This window comes from Bufo gargarizans, chromosome 4 (assembly GCF_014858855.1).
Source record: "Bufo gargarizans isolate SCDJY-AF-19 chromosome 4, ASM1485885v1, whole genome shotgun sequence".
In the NCBI taxonomy this organism is placed as follows: domain Eukaryota; kingdom Metazoa; phylum Chordata; class Amphibia; order Anura; family Bufonidae; genus Bufo; species Bufo gargarizans.
Genome location: NC_058083.1, coordinates 423,952,159 through 423,978,712, shown reverse-complemented (window position 1 = coordinate 423,978,712; position 26,554 = coordinate 423,952,159). Strand labels below are relative to the sequence as shown.

The window sequence follows — 26,554 nt, the reverse complement described above, 5'->3', positions numbered from 1 at the left end:
TATGCTTATAAACTACATAGTATTGGTATCTGTATAATCATGTATTGTACCTGTGAATAAAGCAGTAATATTTAGATTAGCTTTCTGAGCAGGTCTCAGTGTGGTGAAGCTATAGTACAGAGTGTGTATAATACACGGTGCTGGGCCCCTATCCTCTGTGGGGCCCTCTACTATACATCAGGGTGTGGGACTCCCCAGCTTATGAGCACTGCTCTGACTCCATATATGGCTTGGGAGTCTCTGCTTTATGTCCATATATGGAGTCAGTGCTTCTGGGTGTCCCTGCTCTAACTCCATATATGGCTGTGTCCATTTATGGAGTCAGTGCTACGAACGTGAAGGGGGTATCCCGAAGCATTGTCAGTATGTCAGGGGACACCCTGTGTATTTGTCCTATTTAGCCTCTGTTTTTGAAATGTTTCTGCCAGTATTCAAACTCACGAACATCTACGTTAAAGAGAAGAGCTTTAACCACTGAGCTATAGAGCTCATTGTTAGTGATGCAGAAAAAAATCATAGTAGTTTAGGTACTCATACAGCAGAAGTATCATTTTATATGTTTTTGAGTAATTGTTTAAAAAAAAATGTACGGGGCACAAAATAAATATGTAATTACTAAAATAAAATAAGATACTTCTGATATATATATATATGAATGCATAATACATGGGAAACTACCTCTGATTTTCAACAATTTAACATGGAGCTCTATAGCTCAGTGGTTTAGTTTCTTGCTTTTGTACTGTAGATGGTTGTGAGTTCAAATCCTGGCAGAAACATCAAAAAAAAAAATAGAGGTTAAATAAAACTTAAAGACACAGTGTAAAGTTTGATTTTATTGGAAAAAATTGAGTAAAATTTAAAATATAATCAAATTACAGACTTTTCTAAAATTAGATTAGTGGTATACAAGTCCCTCTTAGACTGGAACAGTTTCATTGGAGTCCAGGAGAAATGTGACTACTTAAAAGTGGCACTATTGAAGGCAACAGATAATTGCATTAGGCTTGTCAGTAAAAGCAAAAAAAAGGAAGCGACCACTGTGGTACTCAGCAGAAGTGGCCAAAATCATTAAAAACTAAAAATATAGCATTTAGTAATTATAAAAAAAAAAGACGAGGATGAGAGGGAAATTTATAAGATTAGGCAGAGAGAGGCCAAGCAAGTTAGAAGAGCTTCTAAAGCACAGGCAGAGGAGAAAATAGCTCAGTCAGTGAAAAAAAAGTGATAAGACATTCTTCAGATACATAAAAAAAAAGGAAATTAAAACAAGGAATTACAAAATTAAAAACAAAAGAAGAAAGGTATATGGAAGAAGATAAACAACTAGCTAACTGCCTTAATGAATACTTCTGTTCAGTTTTTACAAAGGAAAATGAAGGAAAAAGACCTCAGTTAGAGAGGAGGACTAATGAATCTTTTGATGCATGTGTCTTTACAGAGGAAGAGGTTCTAAGTCACCTGTCTAAAATTAATACAAATAAGTCACAGGGGCCAGATGGGATACACCCAAAGCTATTAAAAGAGCTTAGCGGTGTACTAGCAAAACCATTAACAGATTTATTTAACCAAACACTGGTAACAGGAGTCGTCCCAGAAGATTGGAAATTAGCAAATGTTGTGCCCATTCACAAGAAAGGTAGTGGGGAGGAACCGGGCAACTATAGGCCAGTAACCCTGACATCAGTAGAGGGGAAATTAATGGAAACCATACTTAAGGAGAGGATTGTGGAACATCTAAAATCCCATGGATTGAAAGATGAAAAACAGCATGGGTTTACTTCAGGGAGATCATGTCACACTAATCTTATTTTTTTTTTTCATTGGGTGACTAAAATAATAGATGGCGGAGGTGCAGTAGACTTCGCTTATCTAGACTTTAGTAAGGCATTTGATACTGTCCCACATAGAAGGCTTATCAATAAATTGCAGTCTTTGAGCTTGGACTCCCATATTGTTGAATGGATTAGGCAGTGGCTGAGGGACAGACAACAGAGGGTTGTAGTCAATGAAGTATATTCAGACCATGATCTTGTTACCAGTGGGGGTACCTCAGGGATCTGTTCTGGGACCCATATTGTTTAATATATTTATCAGCAAAATTGTGGAAGTCCTCGATGGTAAGGTGTGTCTTTTTGCTGATGACACAAAGATTTGTAACAGGGTAGATGTTCCTGGAGGGATACATAAATGGAAAAGGATTTAGGAAAACTAGAGGAATGGTCAAAAATATGGCAACTAAAATTTAATGTTGATAAGTGCAAGATAATGCACCTGGGGCGTAAAAAACCCAAGAGCAGAATATAAAATCAGTGATACAGTCCTAAGCTCAGTATCTGAGGAAAGGGATTTAGGGGTCATTATTTCAGAAGACTTAAAGGTATGTAGTCAATGTCATAGAGCAGCAGGAAATGTTAGCAGAATGCTTGGGTGTATAGGGAGAGGCATTACCAGTAGAAAGAGGGAGGTGCTCATGCCGCTCTACAGAGCACTAGTGAGACCTCATTTGGAGTATTGTGCGCAGTATTGGAGACCATATCTCCAGAAGGATATTGATACTTTGGAGAGAGTTCAGAGAAGAGCTACTAAACTGGTACATGGATTGCAGGATAAAACTTACCAGGAAAGATTAAAGGACCTTAACATGTATAGCTTGGGAGAAAGACGAGACAGAGGGGATATGATAGAAACTTTTAAATACATAAAGGGAATCAAGAAGGTAAAAGAGAAGAAAATATTTAAAAGAAGAAAAACTGCTACAAGAGGATATAGTTTTAAATTAGAGGGGCAAGGGTTTAAAAGTAATATCAGGAAGTATTACTTTACTGAGAGGGTAGTGGATGCATGGAATAGCCTTCCTGCAGAAGTGGTAGCTGCAAATACAGTGAAGGAGTTTAAGCATGCATTGGATAGGCGTAAGGCCATCCTTCATATAAGATAGGGCCAGGGGCTATTCATAGTAATCAGTATATTGGGCAGACTAGATGGGCCAAATGGTTCTTATCTGCCGACACATTCTATGTTTCTACAGCAGGCACCCAGTTGCAATGGCACCAGCTCTGCGGGCACCATCTTTAAAGACCCCATATGCGCCATTCATTTATGGCGGATGGCCAAATGTGTATAGGACAGATGTTTGTTTCTGCAAGGAGACTGGAGCTCGTGGAGGTACTTTGGGAGAGAGGGGTTATGTATGACTCCAAGCGGGCGGGTGAGAGAGGGTCTAGTGGTGTGCAGTGCAGTCCTAGGGTACATGTCGTACGACGACCCACTCTGTTGTTGTAGATTTTTGTGAGGGAGATGAACCCATTCCTGTGAGGGAGGGGGCATGTGGCGTATTTTGAGGCCATGAGGGTGCAGATCTGTGTGTGTGTGGCTTTATGAGGTGTAAATCTGTGAGGGACGCCCGGAATCTACAGAATGTAACACGGTTGTTAGTGCATTATTACAAGATTTGAGGCTCTACTTTTAATTTTGCCCAGGGCCACATTTTGTCTAAAACCTGGCCTGATTATATAGATAGATAGATAGATAGATAGATATAGTAGATATGTATAAGCCACGACACAGCTCTTCCCTCAGCCTGATGTCTTGCTCTCTCAATCAAGGGGAGTGTGCAGAGCATAGGGGGTCTTACATAGCAGTGCTCAGACAATTCAGCCCCGCCTCTTGGTGCTCGAGTTGCTTATTTGCATATGAATAAAACACAGATTTCTCTGTAGCTGTTTAACATACAGACAAAAGAAAGCTATAGTTTTAATCAGCATGATGAGCCCTACCAGGCAGTATGTCCGGTTTAATAGGATTGATCCTGGTGACAGAGACTCTTTAATGTGACAGGTCCACTATACTTTCTCTGTAAAAGTATGCAAACCACTGAAGTCTGTACTTTTTGCAGGCACTCCTTGGGGAATCAGAACCTGCATCGTTTTCCTGGACTTACGAAGAAATAAAAGAAGTACACAAGCGCTGGTGGCAGTTATGTGATAATGCTGTCGAAATTTTTCTGACAAATGGGAGAACCTTGTTGCTGGCTTTTGTCAATACAAAGGTAATAACATTGTTTTAATGACACTGTATTTGTTAATTAGAAAATAAATGAGAAAAAATTACAGTTCCAGGGAAATACATGAATGTTTGTAGTTCCTTGTACAGTTTCAGTAAGTAATCATTCCACATGATCTGCAAAACGGACAAGAATAGGACACATGGCGCCCAGGGATCTCACTGCACTACTATAACCAAGTCCCTGGTATGTTCGGGGACTTGGTTATAGTAGGAGGAGACTGCCCTTGTTCTGCTGGGCGTCTCCTCCTCCTAGGCTGTAGCGCTGGCCAATCGCAGCGCACAGCTCACAGCCTGGGAGAAAAAAAACCTGCGATTGGCCAGCGCTACAGCCCAGGAGAAGGAGACACCCAGGAGAACAAGGGCAGACTCCGCCTACTATAACCAAGTCCCCGAAAATACCGGAGGACATAACGGGAGAACGGAGCGGCGCCCAGGGATAATAGTAAGTGCAGTGAGATCCCTGGGCACCGCTGTATATGTCATGATACTTAGTTTACAATGTTTGGACCGATGAAAGGTCCTCTTTAATGGGGCCAGGTATGATACAATTTTGACTGTAAATTAAAGTGGATAGGACATCAATATCAGATAGTTTGGGGTCTGACTCCCGGGACCCCTGGCTATATGGCATCACCGTACATCAGTCACATTGCCTAGTTGCAGCTCAGCTCCATTCAGTCCAATGGTTCTGAGCTGCAATACCAAGCACAGCCACAATATAGAGTGTAGGGTGCTGTGCTTGGTAAGCTGCCAGGATCCTGCAGCACTGACCAGAGCTCCATTGATTGCTATGGCTTCTTTGAAATAGCTAATCAGCGGGGGGTACCAGCACCCCGACCCCCACCAGTGTGACAATGATGACTTATATAAACGATAGTTCATCACTATAAATTCCTGGATAACCTTTTACAATACATCTTTACTTATGAACTGTTCTAGTCCCTCCCTCCATTCCACCCCCAGTTCCATTACTTATGGAACTATTTTCCCCTCCTATAGTGTAATTACCCCCCTCCCCTCAAGTTTAAATGCTCCTTCAACCTTCTAGTCATCTTCTCCCACAAAACAGCTGCACCTTTCCCACTGAGGTGCAGCACATCCCTATTATAGTGCTTGTAGACAACAGAAGTCTGTCTAGTTCTCCAGGAACCCAAACCCCTTTTTTGTGCACTAGTTCCTGAACCACCTGTTTGACCCACTATAACCCCATAATATCCTGCTGCTTTTCTGGTGTGCCTTGTGGTACGTCTAACTTAGTCATTTGTGCTAATGTGCACCATGACATTGTGCTAATGTGCACTTGGTCTTAATCAGCTCCTTCCAGTAATCTAACACGATCCATGAAATGTTGAGCTCGAGCTCCAGGAAGACAATAAACTGTTTGATAATCCAATTTTTTGGGACAGATCACCCTATCTCCTAAAAGCAGCTGTCTGGTCTGCCCTACTCTCCTTTTCCCCTCCTTACTGGAGCTGACATTCCTGGCAGAGAAAGTGTCTTGCTGCAGCAGTGCTATCCCTGCCCGTGGTGTAGCGTGGGGGGCCGTTGCACCGGGCGCAAAAGTCCAGGGGGCACCAGGGAGCAGGAATTTCAATGTGGGCCTATGTCTCCCTTCCCCTCCGTTCAGCCTCATAGGCTTCAGGCTAGTGACCTGAAGCCTATGAAGCAGTAGAGCGGCACAGGAGATAGCAATTACCTCACCGTGACCTCCTACGCCGGGTCTCGCGAGATGATGTGATGACCCGGCGCAGGAGGGCACGGTGATGTCTTCCTGACCGCCTGTGACGGGACGCTTGAAGACAGTCCACAAGTGATGACTGAGTGAGGAAGAGAAGTGAGTATTTATTTTTTTAACATGCAGGCCCTACTGGTGGCACTATGGGGGTAGGGGGCATTATACAAAGGAAGCAATTATATATAGAAAGAATGGTGGCCATAATTATTACAATAATTCTACCGGGGGGGCATAATTATTACAATAATTCTACAGAGGGGGTACATAATTATTACAATAATTCTACAGAGGGGGTACATAATTTTTACAATAATTCTACAGAGGGGGGCCATAATTACAATAATTCTACAGAGGGGGGCCATAATTATTACAATAATTCTACAGAGGGGAGCCATAATTATTACAAGAATTCTACAGAGGGGGGGCCATAATTATTACAAGAATTCTACAGAGGGGGGCCGTAATTATTACAAGAATTCTACAGAGGGGGGTCGTAATTATTACAAGAATTCTACAGAGGGGGGCCGTAATTATTACAAGAATTCTACAGAGGGGGGCCGTAATTATTACAAGAATTCTACAGAGGGGGGCCGTAATTATTACAAGAATTCTACAGAGGGGGGCCGTAATTATTACAAGAATTCTACAGAGGGGGGCCGTAATTATTACAATAATACTACAGAGGGGGGCCGTAATTATTACAATAATACTACAGAGGGGGCCGTAATTATTACAATAATTCTATTTCACGGAAGGTTTGGGGGGAACGAGTGAATATAGATTTTGGTCCAAACTGCCTCAGCCCAGCCCCCTCAGTCCTCAGCCCAGTGTTCTAAATTCTGGGGCCTCACACCAATCTACTACATTATCTGTACTCAGAGAGTTATCACTGCTGTGGGGGTGCAATACTTGGCTTGCCCCGGGTGTTGGCAACCCACGCTACGCCACTGATCCCTGCACTGACTTCCTCCTCATTATGGCTAGCCTTCCTGGCACTCTTCCCTCTACCACCCCTTCTGTTACACAGTTAGCAAACTTACTTGACTTCTTCTCCATACTACCACCCTCTGCTTCATCAACAGCAGCGAGGGTCTGCTTAATGAACATATGAACTCATTTCCATATTGTTAAGTATCTCTGTTTCAACTCACTCATTTAGATGCAGGATAGGGGGGCCAAATGTGCAGTTTGCTCAGACTCCTATGTAAATGACCCCCAATCAGACCTTAGGTTAAGAGCCCCATGCCTCTCATTCACCCCCATATCAAACCTTATGCCTCATTAGCCCCAATTTTCGGCCCTTATGCCTCATTAGCCCCCATTATCAGCCCTTATGCCTCATTAGCCCCCATTATCAGCCCTTATGCCTCATTAGCCCCCATTATCAGCCCTTATGCCTCATGAGCCCCTATTATACCTCTCATTAGCCCCCAGCAGCCATTAGGCCCTCATTATGCCTCTTATTAGCCTTCATCAGCCATTATGCCTCCATTATGCCTCTCATTAGCCCCCAGCAGCCATTATGCCCCATTATGCCTCTCATTAGCCCCCATCAGCCGTTATGCCCCCAGAAGCCTGTTTAATAAAATAAAACACTCATCTCTCCTGCTCCTGGATGCCGCCGCTCCTCACCGCCCGTGCTCGGTCTTCCTCCTCCTCCGTCTTCTGCGCTGTGAGCTGGTGCGCACAGTGTGAGGTCACAGTGCGCCTTCACGCTGTGCGCAGCCCTGCACAGCCGAGGACCAGGGAGCAGTGAGTACAGATCTTTTACTGCTTCCCGATACTCCGGTAGTAATGAGCGCTTGATTAGTACTCGCCCCATAAGACGCGGGGGCATTTCCCCCCACTTTTGGGGGGGGGGGGATGCCTCTTATGGGGCAAAAAATACTGTAATACTTTTTTTTTAAATATAATTTTTTTATTTTCTCCCACAATCCAAAAAGTAACAGATTGACATCATATCACAATGTACATGAAGATGACTTTGACATAGAAAATACATGCTCAGCACGTTACATCGTTGGAAAGTTAAAACAAAATAACATAATATAAAACCCAATTCCCCCCCCCCCCCCCCTACCCAGCATCAGCTTAAGCACCATACCTGGCATTACATATGTATCTGGTAACACCTATGTCACTTTCAATACTCCCAGTCTATCTTTGAGGTCCTCCAACAAATACCACTCCGTCAATTTGAAGGGGGACATAATTCGGTTATATTCACCTCGATCAATATGACCCAGAACAAACTTGCGCCATGTTAGATATAATTTTTTCCCTCTAACCTCTTTTTGTTGTGTCGCTTCCAACCATTCTAGATGGAATATACGTCTGAGACACGTGATGACCATAGATATCGAGGGAGTCTGAGTAATACTTTTATAGATCAGATAAATACAGACATGGCTATACCAAATATGTGTATTTTTTATTTTATTTTTTTCATTTTGTAATTACTTTTTTATTCTATTTTTATTAAAAATGGAATTTTTTAATTTATATAATTTTTTTTTATCTTGAAGATCCAGTGGGCCTGATGGCTATACAGTGCATTGCAATAGTCATCTACTGCAATGCACTGTATTGTCAGTTTTACACTTACACCACACCTGATCAGACCCTCAGGGTCTGATCAGGCTTAGCTACATGGCAGCCCGGACGCCTTTGTAAGGTGCCCGGTTGCCATGGTAACCATCTGGCCACTGCCATCACAGCAGCGGCGGCCTGATAGAAGAGAGAAGGAGCTCTCTCCCTTTCAACCACATGGATGCCGCGAGCACCTGCTGACTGTAAGTTACAGCTGACACACTCTGCTGATGGCAAAGGCTCTGTTCCTAAGCCGCTGCCATCAAAAAGAAAACGCTGTAGAGGGATATTGGGGACAATCTGTGGGACAATGGGGGCATATGGGGGGCCAGTAGTCATCAGGGGCAAGGGGGCATAGTGGGGGTCTTGCCTGATTTCAGGCTGTGATCTCCAGCGTGGAGATAACAGCCTGAAACCGGCATTTTCTTACTAAAGTGCTCTGATTGGTTAGTCTGCAGACCGCTCTGATTGGTCACTTGCAGGCTTCTCCGGTTTCTCTGCCCCAGGGAGAGTGGAGACTCCAGGGCTATGACTCTTTAAGGTGTTTCAGCCCCGGTATGCAGTTTTGGGGTGACTGTATGTCCAAATGCACTAAGTTACTTGTGATTTGGTCGTAAAGTTACATCCTAATGCATGAATGGGTTAATTCCACTTATACACAAGCCACTTATTGTAGCAAGCCCAGTAAGAGCAAGCACCTTCAGTTGCTTTTTAATGGCTTTTGTTACAGGATATCACGATGAGTTAAAAGTTTGAGTGTTATCTCATCTGTACCTAACTGATTGTTCTCTGGTGCACCACCATTCCTTGTATTCCTCTTTGCATATTGACATGTTATCCACATGACTGTGACAGCTCACATCTGTCAACACAGTAGAGACATTACCATACTCAGGGTTATATCATCCAGTCACCCAGTGATTGCTCACTGTGCTGATGTTATTTGTTGTTCCTGGGGGCAACACATTATCACACAGAAAGATACACAAGCAGAGAAGAAGAATATTGGAATGAGGGTCAAGAGCTGGACAGTGAAAATGGAGAAATGGAAACATTCAGATAAATATATTGATAGGTTCCTTTGGGTGCAACAAAAGTCTCCCTTTATCATTAAAAACAAAATGGCTGCACACCATTGTATATGCAAACAATAGAGCTAAGGAATGGGGGTCATTCTAGTTAAAAGTGGTACAATACCGACTATAAATGAGTAATGGAAGCTCTTAGCGCACATACGTGTCTGGCCCACCTACCAAGCGTCAAGGTGGCTTCCGCAGATGGGTCCCTATCACTAAAGATACTGTCTCACTTTGGACTTACTAAAGTCTCCAATATTCAGGGCTGTGTAGGAACCAGCTACAAAAGTACTCTGCTCAGAAGTCCCAGGTAGATGGGCGTGTCCAGTCTAAAAGGGGTGCCACCCCCAATATATAGACTGGACACGCCCATCTACCTGGGACTTCTGAGCAGAGTACTTTTGTAGCTGGTTCCTACACAGCCCTGAATATTGGAGACTTTAGTAAGTCCAAAGTTTGGCAGTATCTTTAGTGATAGGGACCCATCTGCGGAAGCCACCTTGACGCTTGGTAGGTGGGCCCAACACGAATGTGCGCTAAGAGCTTCCATTACTCATTTTTAGTCAGTATTGTACCACTTTTAACTAGAATGACCCCCATTCCTTAGCTCTATTGTTTGCATATACAATGGTGTGCAGCCATTTTGTTTTTTTGTAATTATGTTTGCTTCATGGATATACACCTGTGATTCTGAAGGTTTTAGTCAAAATTTTCTTGTAAAAATAATCAGTCGGCACTCTGGAAGAAGGTGGTGGTGTTCGTATACTGGGTTGCAGCTCCATACATCCAAGTAGAAGAAGTGGATCAGCACTCGCCCTTTGATGCTAATAATTCTTCACTTTATTGCCATAAACAGAATACAGGTAAATGTGACGCGTTTTGAAAAATGCTGTTTAGCCGAAACGCGTCATATTGCCTGTATTCTATTTATGGCAATAAAGTGAAGATTTATTAGCATCAAAGGGCAAGTGCTGATACACTTCTTCTATTCATTACTTATTACACCGTTTTTTTCTTCATGTTTGCACATGTTGCAATGTTTAAATAACTTCTAAAACATTAACTTTTTTTTTTTTCTCTTTTAAGGTTCGAGATGATGTGTATCAGAACATATTGACCAATTATCTTCCTAATCTGTTGGAATATGGAAACATTACGGCTTTAACACAACTCTGGTGTTCTGGGCAGATAACCAACTTTGAATATCTAACTCACTTGAATAAACATGCTGGACGATCATTCAATGACTTAATGCAGTATCCTGTTTTTCCATTCATACTCAGTGATTACACCAGTGAAACACTTGACCTTAACAGCACCTTAATATACAGGTATTTACTTGTGTTGTAGATATATTTTTGGCTTTTTGTGTAGAAATGAATTATCCAACACACACATGCAATATTTAAAGTGGCTTTGTCAGGTCTCCTATGATACTCTATGAACAGCATAGGATAGAGCGGTAGATGCTGAGCTTAGGGATATATATAGTTTTTTCAATGATAATGATTTGCATGTAGACATGCTGCCTGGACTTTTTTCTGTTGATTAATGGATGTCACAACAGTGGACCCTTACTGATCAGATGTTTACTTCATATATACTGTCAATGTCTCTCTAGTGGTAACCACTTAAAATACTAAGACCGCTAATAAACATAAGATTACTCTGTTACCCTTGCCCCAGTCTACACAAGAAAGCTGAACTGAAGATTTGGAATACTACAGAAAAGTATTTTTCTGTAGTATTTTTCTCCTGTACCACCTCCTCATCCGCTCAGCGTAACACCTTCACCACCAACTTCAGCACAGCCAGGGGGAAATGACAGCAGGCTGTTTTGAGACACATCTGTTTGGGGGAGAAACCCCACACCGTGCAGGAGCTTTGGGCGGGCATGGAACAACAGACCGATGAGTGGTTGGTGCCACTGAGCCTCAAGCCCGGCCTGGTGGTGTGCAATAATGGGCGAAATCTCGTAGCCGCTCTGGGCCTAGCCGGTTTGACGCTCATCCCTTGCCTGATGCATGTGCTGAATTTGGTGGTGCAGAAATTCCTGAACACCTGACAGTGAAAATCAATTCAGTAAATCCGGCTCTTAGATTGTGGGGGGACAAATTCACTTTTATTGGCGGTCAAGGACCCCTCCGGCCTGAGCTGCAGATGTGACAGGCAAATCATTTTTTTAAATTTGTTGGTTAGATTGTTGGGTAACATTTCCACGATTATCAGGAATTTTTATTATAAATCATAACATAAATCATACAAGGAATATTCCATAAGAGAAAATTAACCCGACCAGCCTCCCACCCTACACCCCCCCTCCCTTTCACTCAAACCACTCATTCATACCCATTCACACACTATTTGCAAATTTACTTATAAACATATTTACATAACTGTAAGGCAGATAAAATAAATAAACAAACAAAAATATATACATAACTTACCCTTAACTTCTAAGGCCAGTCATATATAAGTGGCTCGGAGGGTGGGTTCCTGCACCAACATAGGCCAGGTACACAATTGTTCAGCCAGGGCACAGTTCTGGAGGAGGAGGAGGAGGAACCGTGTTCACAGCAGGGTAGCACCCAAAGCAGCTCATAGGCATCACTGGAGCATGACTGGGGGGATGCGGAGGACACGTACTGACTGATGGATCTGCCCAGGGGCGTAGCTGCAGGGGAAGCAGCTGCCTTGGGGCCTTGACCCAGAAGAGGCCCATCCAGGAGGAGGAGGACTAAATGACTTTGTCAGGGCCCCCTCAACAGTATTACACAATGAAATTATATACAGTGGCAGTATAGACAGTGTAGAAGACGTATAGAACAGCTGCCGGGCCTGGTCTGAGAGAACGATCTTTAGTAGCCACAGGAATGGGGGTGGCATGAAAGGAAGGGGTTGCAAAAAAAAAAAAATCTGGGGGAGGGGGCCCCATTCAAAAATTTGCTGTGGGGCCCAGTCATTTCTAGCTACACCACTGGGTCTGCCCCATTCAACTTCTGGGTCTCCAAATTGGGCACATGGCCTGAGCTTGCCCTTTACGCCTTGGAGGTGCTGGCCTGCCCTTCAGCCAGTGTATTGTCTGAACGTGTGTTTAGCACGGCAGGAAAGGGTTATCGCAGACAAGCGCAGCCGCCTGTCCACAGCCAACGTGGACAAGTTCATGTTCATTAAAAAGAACCAGGCATGGATCCCACAGGACTTGCCTGTACCTTGTACAGAATAGACATGTATACAGGCCTCACCCAACCATTGTTATGCTCCAGCGCATTATTCTTTGTTTTCTTTTTTATACTTCCCAATGTTTTGGGGTGTACCCCAGATTATTATAAAAAACAAACAACAACAAAACGGTGTTGTTGGCGACTACCTTTGGCTTCACAGCCAAAAAAGGGCTTTATGTCAGGCAACAATGTAACCGCCAATTTCAATTAATTAAGTTCCCTTTCAGTTATGCAGTGCAGGGGTAATTGACAGCAAGAAATGCGTTTATTACATCCAACAATCTAACAGACGGATTTACTGAATATAGTTCCCTGTCAGTTATGCAGTGCAGGGGTACTTCACAGCAAGAAATGGGTTTATTTCACCCAACAATGTAACAGACGAATGTTGTGCTGGAACACACCCTCCAAGCCATTTGTGAATGACTGGTCTGATAAACGTGGAAATGTCCCCCCCACAATCTAACAGCTGTATTTACTGCTTTTATTTGACTGTCAGCAATGCAGCGCAGGCCGCCAAATGTACTTTCTAGCACAAAAAGTGTGCTTTTTTTTAACCAACAATGTAACAGCAGTATTTAACGGTTTTATTGGACTGTCAGAAATGCAGAGCAGGCCACAAATGTACTATTTAGCTGAAAAAAAAATTATTTGTCAAATAGCAATGTAACAGCAGTATTTACTAGTTTTATTGGACTGCCAGAAATGCACCGCAGGCCGCAAATGTACTATCTAGCACAAAAAATGTGAATTTGTCAACCGACAATGTAACAGCAGTATTTACTGGTCAGATATGCAGTGCCATGTCAGAAAGAGAAAACATCTCTTTAGGTCACACAAATATGTGACAGACTAATGTAATTTAATTATTTACACTGCCAGGTATGCACTGCAGGCCGCAGGGGTACTTGACCGCAGAAAAAAAGGGCATTTGTCCCCCTGCAATCTAACAGATGGATTTAATGAATAGATTTCCCCTGTCAGATATTCAGCACAGGGGTACTTCACAGAAAAAAATGTGAATATGTCCCCCCAGCGCCCTGAAGTCACAGAAGGAATATCTATATTATTTTCCCTTCCCCTGGCACATATGCAGTGCAGGTGTCCATAAAAAATGCCAAGATGTCATCCACTGAGCTACCAGAACAGGATTAAAGTAATGTCCCTAGCACACATGCAGTTGCAAAAATGGTCCCCGACGCCCACCTACCAAACAGTCTGCCTAAAGCTTATTTCTCTGTGGCACTGGGCTCAGGGGTACAAAAATTTAGCATAGCACCCACAAAAATAATCACTGTTGTTTGCAGATTTAACACCAAGAACACCAAAATTGTTTCCTAATCTCTCCTTCACAGCTGCAGCATCCTCTCCCCACACTAGTAAGAGCAGAGTGACGTACAGCGCTACGTGACTCCAGCTTATATAAAGGCTGGGTCACATGCTGCACTGGCCAATCACAGCCATGCCATTAGTAGGCATGGCTGTGATGGCTTCTAAGGGCATACAAGTTAAATGCTTGTTGTTTGGCTGCCCTGCAGCTTTTCAACATGTGCCATTAAATCGCCTAACACCGAACTCGAACTCAAACTTTTACTGAAATGTTCGGGTTTGGCTCCAGTGTTAAAGAATCGTAAAGTTCGGTACGAACCCGAACTTCACAGTTTGGGTTCGCTCAACCCTAATTGCAATTAATTGTAGTCATTCCTCGCCATGAAAATTTACTTAATCACAAAAACACACTTTCTACAGAATTTCAGCCCTTCCACAAAATGACCTGCTAACATAATTTCTGTGATCTTCCCATTAGCTCGGTAGAAAATGTTAATGAGGACAAAGCTACTCACTTTGTCATACTAATTGCTAATTCCAAAAGTAGAGAAGCACTGGATTGCACTGCTCAACGCCGGAATATCCGTCAAGGTAGAAAAGGAGAAAAACATGGTGAAGTGATGGCCTCTTGCGGACTAATGGTGGTGCTCTATCTCACAAACAGTTCACAGGGAGACTCCAACGTAAAGTAATACTGATGGCACCCACCATAAATAATCTTTATTTTCATCCAAAGGATTATGCAGCAGCAGGGGTGCAAAGCACCACACAGGCACCACAGGCGGCGACGGCCGTTTCACGTCAACACGCTTCCTCAGGCCAGGCGACCTATATTAGGCTACTTTCACATTTGCGTTCGGGGCTCCGCTTGAAAGTTCCGTTTGAAGGCTCTCACAAGCGGCCCCGAACGGATCCGTCAAGCCCTAATGCATTCTGAGTGGATGCGGATCCTCTCAGAATGCCTCAGTCTGGCACCGTCTGTACTCCGCTCCGCTCAGCAGGCGGACACCTGAACGCTGCTTGGCAAACGGATCCGTCCAGACTTACAATGGAAGTCAATGGGGGCGGATCCGTTCAAAGGTGACACAATATGGTGTATTTTTCAAACTGATCCGCCCTCCATTGACTTTCAATGTAAAGTCTGGACGGATCCGTTTGCATTATCATGAACAAAAAAAATTTTTTTTTTTTTTTTTCATGGTAATGCAAACGGATCCGTTCTGAACGGATCTAAGCGTTTGCATTATAGGTGCGGATCCGTCTGTGCAGATACCAGACGGATCCGCACCTAAATGCAGGTGTGAAAGTAGCCTTAGTTACATCGTGTTTGTATAAATCGTGTTATGAATTGTACTGTGTAATGTAGGAGTCACATTTCATTTGAGGAAATTCAGACACCATTGTGCATTTCTTTGCAAAGGTGTGCTAGTTACATTTACAGATAGGTTCTTCCTGTAATGCCACTGACAGATGGGAGTTTCTTAGATACAGGATGCATACTCTGGAGGGGACAAATAAAGTGTTTGCAAACATAAACCCAAGCTGAGAATCTCTCAAAATCATGAATAGGGGCACAGTAATAATTGACTTAAGAACTCTTGGTTGTAGCCCATCTGGACCCAAAGCCTTGCTAACATATACCTTTTTTACCTTAGCCCAGACCATGTCTATATTTAGCTAGTTTAGTGTATTACTGCATTCGTTCCTTTCCCTTATTTTGTCTATACAGAGCTAAAAAAAAAAACATTTAGGCTACTTTGAAGTTCCGTTTGAAGGCTCTCACAAGCGGTCCCGAATGCATCCGTCCAGCCCTAATGCATTCTGAGTGGATGCGGATCCGCTCAGAATGCCTCAGTCTGGCACCGTTTGTCCTCCGCTCAGCAGGCGGACACCCGAACGCTGCTTGCAGTGTTCGGGTGTCCGTCTGGCTGTGCGGAGGCAAACTGATCCGTCCAGACTTACAATGTAAGTCAATGAGGACGGATCCGTTTGAAGTTGACACAATATGGCTAAATTTTCATCCGTCCCCCATTGACTTTCAATGTAAAGTCTGGACGGATTCGTCTGAGCAACTTTCACACTTAGAATTTTTTCTAAAATATAATGCAGACGGATCCGTTCTGAACGGATCCCATCGTCTGCATTATAGGAGCGGATCCGTCTGTGCAGACACCAGACGGATCCGCTCTGAACGCAAGTGTGAAAGTAGCCTTAGTTGCTCTGCCTTTTCCTAATGCTCAGTGACTCTCTCCCATTGCCATTATGTAGGGGACCTACGTACCCTGACCTTGGTTTTTTGCATTTATATATGTAACTTCTTCAGTACCAGCCACTTTTCACCTTAAATCCCAGGCCGATTTTTGCAAATCTGACGTGTCACTTTATGTGGTAACAACTTTGGAACATTTTACTTATCCAAGCCATTCTGAGATTTTTTTTTTTCTCGTGACACATTGAACTTCATGACAGTCATACATTTGAGTTAATATATTTCACCATTATGTAATGCTAAATCCAAAATTTACAAAAAAACTTTCAATTTCTTTGCTTTTAAAACAGAAAGTGATATCTCATAATATTTATTACTTAACAGTCCCCATATGTCTACTTTATGTTGGCATTATTTTATTTTTTTAGGACGTTAGAAGACGTAGAAATTTTCAAAACCATTTTTTAACCACCAGACAGTTATAAAGTGATTTTGAGGGGCTTACGTAATGGAAACCACCCATAAATTACACTATTTTAGAAACTACACCCCTCAAATGCTTCAAAACTGTTTGAAACTTTAACACTTGAGGTGTTCCACAAGAATTAAAGGAAAATAGAGGTGAAATTTCAAATTGTCACTTTTTTGGTAGCTTTTTTATGTTAATCAATTTTTTCACAGCAAGGGTTAGCAGCAAAATAAACTTCAATATATATTATTCTGATTCAGCAATTTACATAAATGTGGTGGTAAACTGTTCTATGGGCATGTGGCGGTGGTCAGAAGGAAAGGAGCGGCATATGGATTTTGAAGGCAGATTTTGCTAGAATTGTTTCTGGGCACCATTTTGTATCTGAAGAGACCCTGATGTACACCATACAGTGGAAACCTTTAAAAAAATGACCCCATTTTCTAAACTAAACCCCTAAAGAATATATTAAGGGGGGGTACTGACGACTTTGACCCCCTAAGCATTTTACGGAATTTGGAAAAACTTGGCTGTTAAAATGAAGTTTCATTTCTTCCAATAAAATGTTGCTTTAGTCCCAAATTTTTCATTTTCACAAGGGGTAACATGAGGAGAAAAAAAGCACCCCATAATTTGTTACCCATTTTCTCCTGAATACGGCAACACCCCATATGTGGTGGTAAACTGCTATGGGGGAGCATGGCAGGACTCAGAACGGAAGAAGCGTGATATGGCTTTTGCAGCGCAGATTTTGATTGGTTTACGAGTGCCATTGGTTTTAATTTTTTAAGTGATTGTATTATGTGGGGGCTATTTCTTTTGCGGGATAAGGCAATGTTTTCAGTGGTACCATTTTGGGGTACATAAGGCTTTTTGATTGCTTGGTATTACACTTTTTGTGAGGCAAGGTGAAAATAAATGGCTATTTTGGCATAATGTTTTTTAATTATTTTTAAAGCATTCGGGGGCATATAATGTGATATTTTTATATAACAGGTTGTTACGGACGTGGAGATACCTAATATGTATATAATTTTTATTTTTGTTAGGTTTTACACAGTGAAAGCCTTTTTGAACCTAATAAAATCTTGTTTTTTTGTTGCCATTTTCTGAGAACCCTACTTTTATTTTATTTTTGGGTGATTTTCTTAGGGTCTCATTTTTTGGCAGGATAAGATGACAGTTTTATTGGTATCATTTTGGGGTACATAAGACTTTTTGATCGCTTAGTGTTACACTTTTTGTGAGACAAGGTGACAAAAAATGCCATATTTATTATTATTTTTTTCCCAGCATTTACCTGAGGGGCCATTTCATATGATATTTTTATAGAGCCGGTTGTTACGGATGCGGCGAAACCCAATGCGTCTACTATTTTTATTTTTGTGAAGTTTCACACAGTTGAAGGCCTTTTTGAACAGAATAAAATCTTGTTTTTGTGTTGCCATTTTCTGACAGCCATTTTTTTTTTTTTTTTTGCCAAGTGTCTTAGGTAGGTTCTAATTTTTTGCGGGATGAGATGGCGTTTTGATTGGTACAATTTTTGGCTAAATACGCCATTTTAATCTCTTGGTTTTACACTTTTTGTGAGGCAAAGTGACCAGAAGAAAATTGCAGTTTTGGCAATGTTTTTATTTATTTTTACGGCGTCCCCTACTTGTGGATCATGTGATATTTTCCCTATTTTTTTATTTACATTTATTTTGGGGAAAAGGACATTTTTTGAGTTATTTATTATTACTTGGGAAAAAATAAATTTAAACTTTCATTTTTTTACATCTTTTTTTTACTATTTTATTGTCCCACTCTGTGACTTCAACTTTTGGGGGTATGATCCCATGTATTGTAATGCATTTGCTGTAAGTGTATTACTGAGTGTAATACACTTACAGCCTGCTTCCTATGAGATACAGGGGACTGGATCCCACAAGCTTGCACAGATGGCAGCCACGATGCCTGAGGAAGGCAATGGGCTGCCGTCCAAGCCATCGGGTTCCCGTCACAGCAGCGCGGGGACCCGATGGACGCCCGTGACCCGTTAGGATACCGCACATGCAACGGTTAGCGCTGACCACGGCAGTGTAAGGGTTAATGCGCCAGCATTGTGTTTTCACCGATGCTGCCGCATACAACAGGGGTCCGGCTTTTAGTGAGTGCCAGACCCCCATAGCTGTATCCTACGGGTTAAAGAATAATTTGGAATTTGTTTTGCTCTCTTTGCTCACCTGCCATTCATTTTGTATTTTTGTTGATTTTATTTCCTTTTTTTATTTTATTGAGCCCTTTCTAAATATCAAAAGCTATTGCTAACACCTCAGATTTTTTAAATGCCTTTTTTTTTATTTATTGACCTTTATACATTACCTGTAAGCCATGTGGGGCCATGTTTATTTGTTAGGCTGCTTTCACACTAGCGTTCGGGTTTCCGTTCGTGAGCTCCGTTTGAAGGAGCTCACGAGCGGACCCGAATGCAGCCGTCCAGCCCTGATGCAGTCTGAATGGAGGCGGATCCGCTCAGACTGCATCAGTCTGGCGGCGTTCAGCCTCCGCTCCGCTCGCCTCCGCACGGACAGGCGGACAGCTGAACGCTGCTTGCAGCGTTCGGGTGTCCGCCTGGCCGTGCGGAGGCGTGCGGATCCGTCCAGACTTACAATGTAAGTCAATGGGGACGGATCCGTTTGAAGATGCCACAATGTGGCTCAATCTTCAAGCGGATCCGTCCCCCATTGACTTTACATTGAAAGTCTGGACGGATCCGTCCCAGGCTATTTTCACACTTAGCTTTTTTTAGCTAATATAATGCAGACGGATCCGTTCTGAACGGAGCCTCCGTCTGCATTATTATGGGCGGATCCGTTCAGAACGGATCCGCCCGAACGCTAGTGTGAAAGTAGCCTTACCTGCCGGGATAAATTTTACAGTGTAATTACCCCTTTATCCATGGTATTATTCTGTGACAATAGCTTCTCCCAGTCTATGCCCTTAACTGAAATGTTGCTTTAAAACTGAGGAAAGTGGTGTTTTAAAAATAAGGTGTTTTTGCCCTCCCAACCAGTTTTTGTTACAGTTTACGGGGAATATAATTATACTGTCATCATTTTTACTAGTGTTGAGCGAATCAAGCTTCAGATTAGAGATTATTATTATTTATGATTAAAGCGCCATTCATTCCATGGCGCTGTACGAACAAGACAAGTTACAAACTGGTACAGATGGAGAGAGGGCCCTGCCCGCGCAGGCTTACAATCTACGAAATCTGAAGTTGATTTGTTCAAAAACTTCAGCTTTAATGCTCTCTCCGTGTACAGCATTAAAATGTATTGCCTCCGTGTAGACAAAATTTATTTCAGCCAATCTAAGACAGCATTAAAATCGAAGTGTTTGAATCAAGTGACTTCTGATCTCTGATCCAAAACTCTATTTGCTCAACATTAAATATCACCAACTGTTTCCTGAACAGTGATATTTCCCACTGCTTTGTTAGAAGTTACCAGAGCCAACAGAGCAAATCTTATACAAACTGGCCCATAAAGTTGTCCTGCAGCAAATTGAAGAATTTTTTTTATTTTTCCCTTTTGGATTTGAGACAGAACCATGACAACAATCAGTATCTGGGAAGTTAAAATATCCCATTTTGACCACTTTACCCGACTGTGCAGATCTATCTATCTATCTACAGATTAACGTATATATCTTTGTGATGTTGGTGGCTGTTTTAAGATTACACCAAGTATTATTTTCTGTGTTTGTTCCCCTTTGTAATTCCAACAATAAGTTTTCAACGTTCACACCATCTTCATTCACAATTGCTTCCTTCACACTCGCCGTCATATCACTCCTAACATACACACTCCACCTCTTTTCTTATTTGCCCTGTCTTTTCTAAAGCGTGTAAAATCTTTAAGCTTAATAGCCCAGTCATGTGAAACATCAAGTCTATCCCTAGATACCCTGATAAACCCTGCAGGTAGGCGAGAATTTAAACAGAATACATTTCATTAAAGAAGATAAGGTAGTATGCTGCCGTCATAAATATAATATATATATATATATATATATATATATATATATGTGTATGGCAGGCTGGATTCCCAGCCTGCATTTGTGGGAGGGGCGTAGGGTATTTAGCCGGCCCCACGCTCTCCTCCCAGGTGTCGGCATCGCGGCATCGTGCAGTGTGACGTCTTACCTGTGCGACTTCCGGTTCCGGCTCCCAGCTCCTGCGTGTAGCGGCGACCGCGTCTCCCGGCTTCGTCGATCTCCTCTGCGGCGTTGGTAAGTAGGCACCGTGCCTTCGTTTCTTTATAGGTCGGGTGCTTGCGCATTCCTCCGGGCCTGAGGGGTCCGCCGCTCACTGCCGCCCGCATCGCGCATGACCGCCCGCTGCCTCACATTCCAAACCGGCTGGAACGACACGCCTCCTTTTCCGCCCATCTCCCGCCCGTTCCTGCGCCGCTTCTCGGGACCGGTCCCTTTCATCACTCCCCCCGCTGGGGCGTAGGGGTCCGGTCTTGGGAACACGTGGCAGGGCAGTCTGGGTGTCCATTGTTGGTCTGTGGTACATAATTGTCCTGCATATGTGTGCATAAGAATCAAACTTCCCAGATTGGCAGAACCTAAAGTGGCGGGGAATGTCAGCAGATATGAACTCTGTCCGGCACAGACATTCGGACTGCTGGGCGTCCCTGAGCCATTTGTCAGGAGGCGCACCGTCTCCGCCATATTTAACCCCTGCCGCGCCTTTTCCCTCTCGGGGGACTGACTGTGCATTCTGACGCCCGGGAGCACCCTACTGGGAGCCCGGATGCATTCCCCTAAGTGACGCCCTCCGGCCTTGTGGGGGTTGCAGCCGGGCTCCGCTCCTGGGCGCATAAAATATCCGTGTCCGTCCCCTGATACGTTTCTCTTTCGTGTCCTGTCACCTGAGTAAGTTCTCGTCATGTCCCTTTCACTCTTCACGTCCTGTCACCTGATACGTCCAGGTTCGTTCCTCGTTTTTCTCACCTGATACGTTCAGGTTCGTTTCTTGTCTTATCACCTGACACGTTCAGGTTCGTTCTTGTCTTGTCACCTGATACGTTCAGGTTCGTTTCGTGTCTGGTCACCTGATACGTTCAGGTTCGTTTCGTATTTAGTCACCTGATACGTTCAGGTTCGTTTCGTGTCTGGTCACCTGATACGTTCAGGTTCGTTTCGTGTTTAGTCACCTGACACGTTCAGGTTCATTCCGTGTCTGGTCACCCATCATGTCAGGTTCTCCTCGTTTTCGTCACCTGATACGTTCAGGCTCGTCTTCATGTCCCGTCACCTGATACGTTCAGGTTCATTTTTATGTGCTGTCACCTGACTCGTTCAGGTTTTCCTCTCGTCCAGTCACCTTGAATTCAGGTTCCCTTCTTGTCCGGTCACTCCTCATGTCCGGCCACCTGATACGTTCAGGTTCGCTTCATGTCCTGTCTCCTGTCACGTTCGGTTTCACTTCATGTCCTGTCACCCGATACTTTCAGGTTCTTGTCGTTTTCCGTCACTCTTCATGTCCTGTTCACCTGGTACGTTCAGGTTTTCATGTCCGCCTGCCCTGTCAGGCCCCGTTCTCGTCTCCTTCCCATCACGCACGGATTTTCAGGGCCGGTTGCCTGACACTCCCACACTCACTCACTTCCATGGCCATCCCCGTTAGGGCCTTCACCTGTCTTTGTCACACCCACGTTTCAACTCATCTCTCACCGTCCTGTCACGCCTTCTTTCCTGTTTCATGTATACGTATCACGGTCAGGCTCTTCACCTCTCACACTCGGGTCCCGTGTGGCTCTCCGTTGCTGCCATGCGCGGGTCATGTCGCCTCACTGGTCGCTCTGGTAGGAGTCCACTTTGGCGTACATTTGAGGCCTCGTCACCAGAGGCATCTCGGCCTTCGGTTTGTTTCACGGGACCCAACTCTTTCCAGTCACCTGTCAACCAGCTCTTGCTTCTTCTTTTCCTCACGCGCTCAGGCCTTTTTGTTTTTTAAGTTTCATCTTCACTTACCTCCATTCTCGTTTTCATCTTGCCATCACGGCTTCACAAGGGCCCTTGGCTATGGCACAGTCTTCTTCTTCTCCAGCAACCATCTCCTGGCACACCATGGGGTCTTCAGTCCGGTCATCCGGCACGTTCCATCACTCTCGTGTAATTCCTGACCCGCTCAGGTTGTCATTTCTTTCTTCCCCCATTCAGGTCTCGTTCTTTTCCTGATCGTCATCCGCGTAAGTTCCATTTTCAGAAATGTTGTTGGTATACCTCTCCACGCAGGTACCTGTTAAATTTCCACCTCACTCACAAATCCCAGGTTACGAGGTGCAAGTCTCACCCTCCCTGCGGACCTTCCCGGGTTTTTTCTTGCTCATTCCCAGGTTCCCCTTTTCCACCCCAAGTTCCGCTGGGCCCAAGGTAAGAAATTTTTTTATTTTTTTTTTATCTTTGTTTTTTCCCCCTTTGGGGGTTCTCTTGCATGAGTTTGTCTTTTCAATTCAGATCCTCCCAACAGGGTCCGACTCAAACGGCGTGCCCTCTCCCCAAGACCATGTCTCACGTATCGGACATTGAGGACTCAATGTCCATCCCAGAATCAGCGGTCTCCGAGGCAGCCAGCCGCGCGTCCTACAGACACTGGACCATCCCCAGGCTGGTCGCCGAGCTCAAAAGGAAAGGGATCCGCCACTCTGCATCAGCGCGAAAGGCGGAATTGTATCGCCTGCTCTTTCCCCAGTCACCCAGGGCTCCCAAACCACCCGGAGCCTCTGAAGACCTGGTCTCCATGTCAACTATTCAGCTCTCCTTAACCCAACTCCATGCAACCATCAACAACCTGGCGTCTTCGATATCGCACATCGACTCCAGGCTCCAGGCCGTCGAGAACACGATTGCCACGCCTCCTCCTCCCGCAGAGCCCGAAGCTGTTCCGTCAACCTCCTACGCTAACACCCCAGGTACGAGCCTTGCTTCGCCCGACATCGCCCCCGCTTTCTTCATACCAGAGAACATCAGGCAGGATATCCTGGCAGGGAAGGACATCAATTTGGCCGCCATCCTGATCTCCACCCATGACACGGTCGAAAACCAGACAATCGCCTGCGGTGATGTGTCAGTGGTACTGAGGTCCAAAGACGTCCGCCTCAATAAGAAGCTGACCATCCCTGAGTTTATGCTGACCTTCAGCCTGTACCGGGACATCGTGTGTTCCATTCATCCCCACCGCAGGGAGGAACTGGACATATACATGTACAAGGTCACCGAGTTGGGATACAAATATGGCGGTTCCGCATTTTATGAGTATCACCGGTCCTTCTCCGCAAAAGCGGCAGCAGCGTTCCTCCAGCACCAGCATGTCACCAACTGGGCGGTTTTGGACATGGAGATTTTTTGCAGGCATTTCGCCGGGCTGAAATCCCCTGCCTGTGCCGGTTGCCAGTCAGTTCTCCATTCTTCTGACTGGTGCCCCCATGTCCCTAACCCATCCCCTGCCAGGCCAATGTTTAGCTCCGGAGCGCAGAAACCCAACCCCGCCACGGACAAACTAGGTCGTCCCATCACCTTTCTAGGGAAGAATCAGATCTGCAATAATTTCAACCTGGGTTTCTGCAGTTTCGATAAGTGCAAAGCCTTGCACATCTGCTCCATTTGTTTTAGGGCCCACCCTCAGTCCTCTTGTTCCCAACGCACGGCCAAACGCCCGTGACTAGGCGGGGTCAACATTGACCTGTTACTCTCCCTCCTCCAGCAACATCATGACCCCAGTTTTGTCCTGTTCCTCAAACAGGGTTTTGCGGAGGGGTTCCATACAGGGCTAGTCACCCTTCCACAGTCCACTCATGAGTGCCCCAACCTTCTCTCTTCTCTTGCGGATCCCGGGGCGGTGGATGAACTGCTGGAGGCGGAGTTACAGAAGGGCTTCATGATCGGTCCATTTGCTGAGTCCCCTTTCCCTGTGTACCGAGTCAGCCCCATAGGTTTGGTGACCAAAAAATCATCTAATAAAAAGAGATTGATCTACGACCTGTCCGCTCCTCATGCGTCCAGCATCCCCAGCCTAAATTCCCTGGTCCCGTCGGACGAATTCTCCATGCAGTACTCTTCGCTGGACGAGGCCGTGGAGCTCATCTTACAGGTCGGGGCAGGAGCTTGGTTGTCAAAAGCGGACATTCTCCGATGCCTTCAAGTTGCTGCCTATCCTGCCCCACCTGTGGAAGTTCTACGGCATCAAATGGAGGGCAAAATATTATTTTGCCACCCGCTTGACGTTCGGGTCAAAGAGCAGTCCTTGGCTCTTTGACCAGTTCGCCCAAGCACTTCACTGGGTCCTGGTCAATCACGTCCACTGCCCGAGGGTCATCCACTATCTGGACGACTTCTTGCTCATCGAGCAGCCCGAGCATGCCCCGGATAGGCTGGACAGCCTCCTCAGCCTGTTCGATCGCCTGAAAGTTCCAGTGGCCCCAGCAAAGGTGGAAGGCCCCTCCAGGGTAATCACCTTTCTGGGCATCACCCTGGACACAGTCAAAATGGAGGCCAGCCTTCCCCTGGACAAACTAAGCAGGCTAAAGGACTCGGTGGCCAGGCTTGTGGGTACCCGCACGGTGTCAAAGTTGGAACTCCAGTCTCTGTTGGGGTCCTTCAACTTTGCCGCCAGGATCATGCCACAGGGCAGATCATTCACCGCCGGCCTGCTCAGATTCCTCCCAACAGCCTCTGATCAGCATGCCCTCATTTACCTCGGACGCGATGCGTTGGCAGATCTGGCCATGTGGTCCCTATTCTTGTCCAGTTGGAATGGCATCTCCCTCTTCGTTCCTCAGTGGGACGATGCCTCCCCCTTGGTTTTCTCCGATGCTGCGGCTTCTCTCGGTTTCGGGGCCATCTGCGGGGACCAATGGTTTGCGGGTCCTTGGCCCACGCAGGTCTCTTCGGACCAGGAGGCTGCCAGGTCCTCTCCCCTGCTCGAGGTCTACCCCATAGTCGCAGCCGCTCTCATCTGGGGGCAGTCATGGAGTAACAGGCCGGTGTGTTTCATGACTGACAACCAGGCAGTCGTCGACATCCTCGCCAGGGGTAGGTCCAGCTCACCGAAGGTGTCATGCGTCTGGTCCGTAAGCTCACCTGGCTGTCTCTCCAGAACAATTTTCATGTCACCTGCAGGCACATAGAGGGAAAGAAAAATACCGCAGCCGATGTTCTGTCCCGTTTAAATTTCAATTTGTTTTTTCAGGTCATGCCGGGAGCACAGAGAGTCGGGATCAACCCACCAGGGCGCGAAGCCCTGATCATGGACTAGAGGAGTACATTTCCGCAGCCCACGGTCTCATCCGCAGGTCACTCTCGGTCAATTCAGCCCGCAACTATCTAACGGGGTGGAACACCTTCAGGCGGTTCGCACACCTTCATCCCAGGGGGGACAGGGACAGAGTCTCTTTCATCCTGGCCTTCCTGGCATACTGCCACAAAGAGCTCCGATTGTCCCACAACACCATCAGACTTTACCTAGCGGGCATCCAGCACCACCACATGATTAGTCACCCCAGTCATACCTCTTTCTTTTCCTCCCAGGCGGTCAAGGCGGCCTTGAGAGGCATCCAGAAGCTCTCTTCTCCTTCCACTCCCTCCAGACAACCAGTCACAGGGGATTTATTCCAAAAAATTTCTGCCGCCCTAGATGGCAGTCCTTTTGGCCCTTTCCGAAGTCTGATTCTCAAAGCTGCCCTCTATCTCAGCTTCTATGGGTTCCTCAGGCCTGGGGAATTCTGCTGCACCTCAGCCCAGAACCCAGGGCCAGCAATCAGTCAGCTACGTCGTAGTTCAGACCACTTCACCTTCTCTCTA

At 45.0% G+C, this 26,554-nt stretch overlaps 1 protein-coding gene across 1 annotated transcript in view; it reads left to right on the top strand.

The window, feature by feature from the left end:
• Nucleotides 1–26,554, top strand: part of LYST (lysosomal trafficking regulator) — a 556,878-nt gene that overhangs the window by 438,971 nt on the left and 91,353 nt on the right. Inside the window, 2 exon segments of the mRNA XM_044290763.1 lie at nt 3,899–4,051; nt 10,555–10,799. Coding sequence (XP_044146698.1) covers nt 3,899–4,051; nt 10,555–10,799 — 398 coding nt within the window.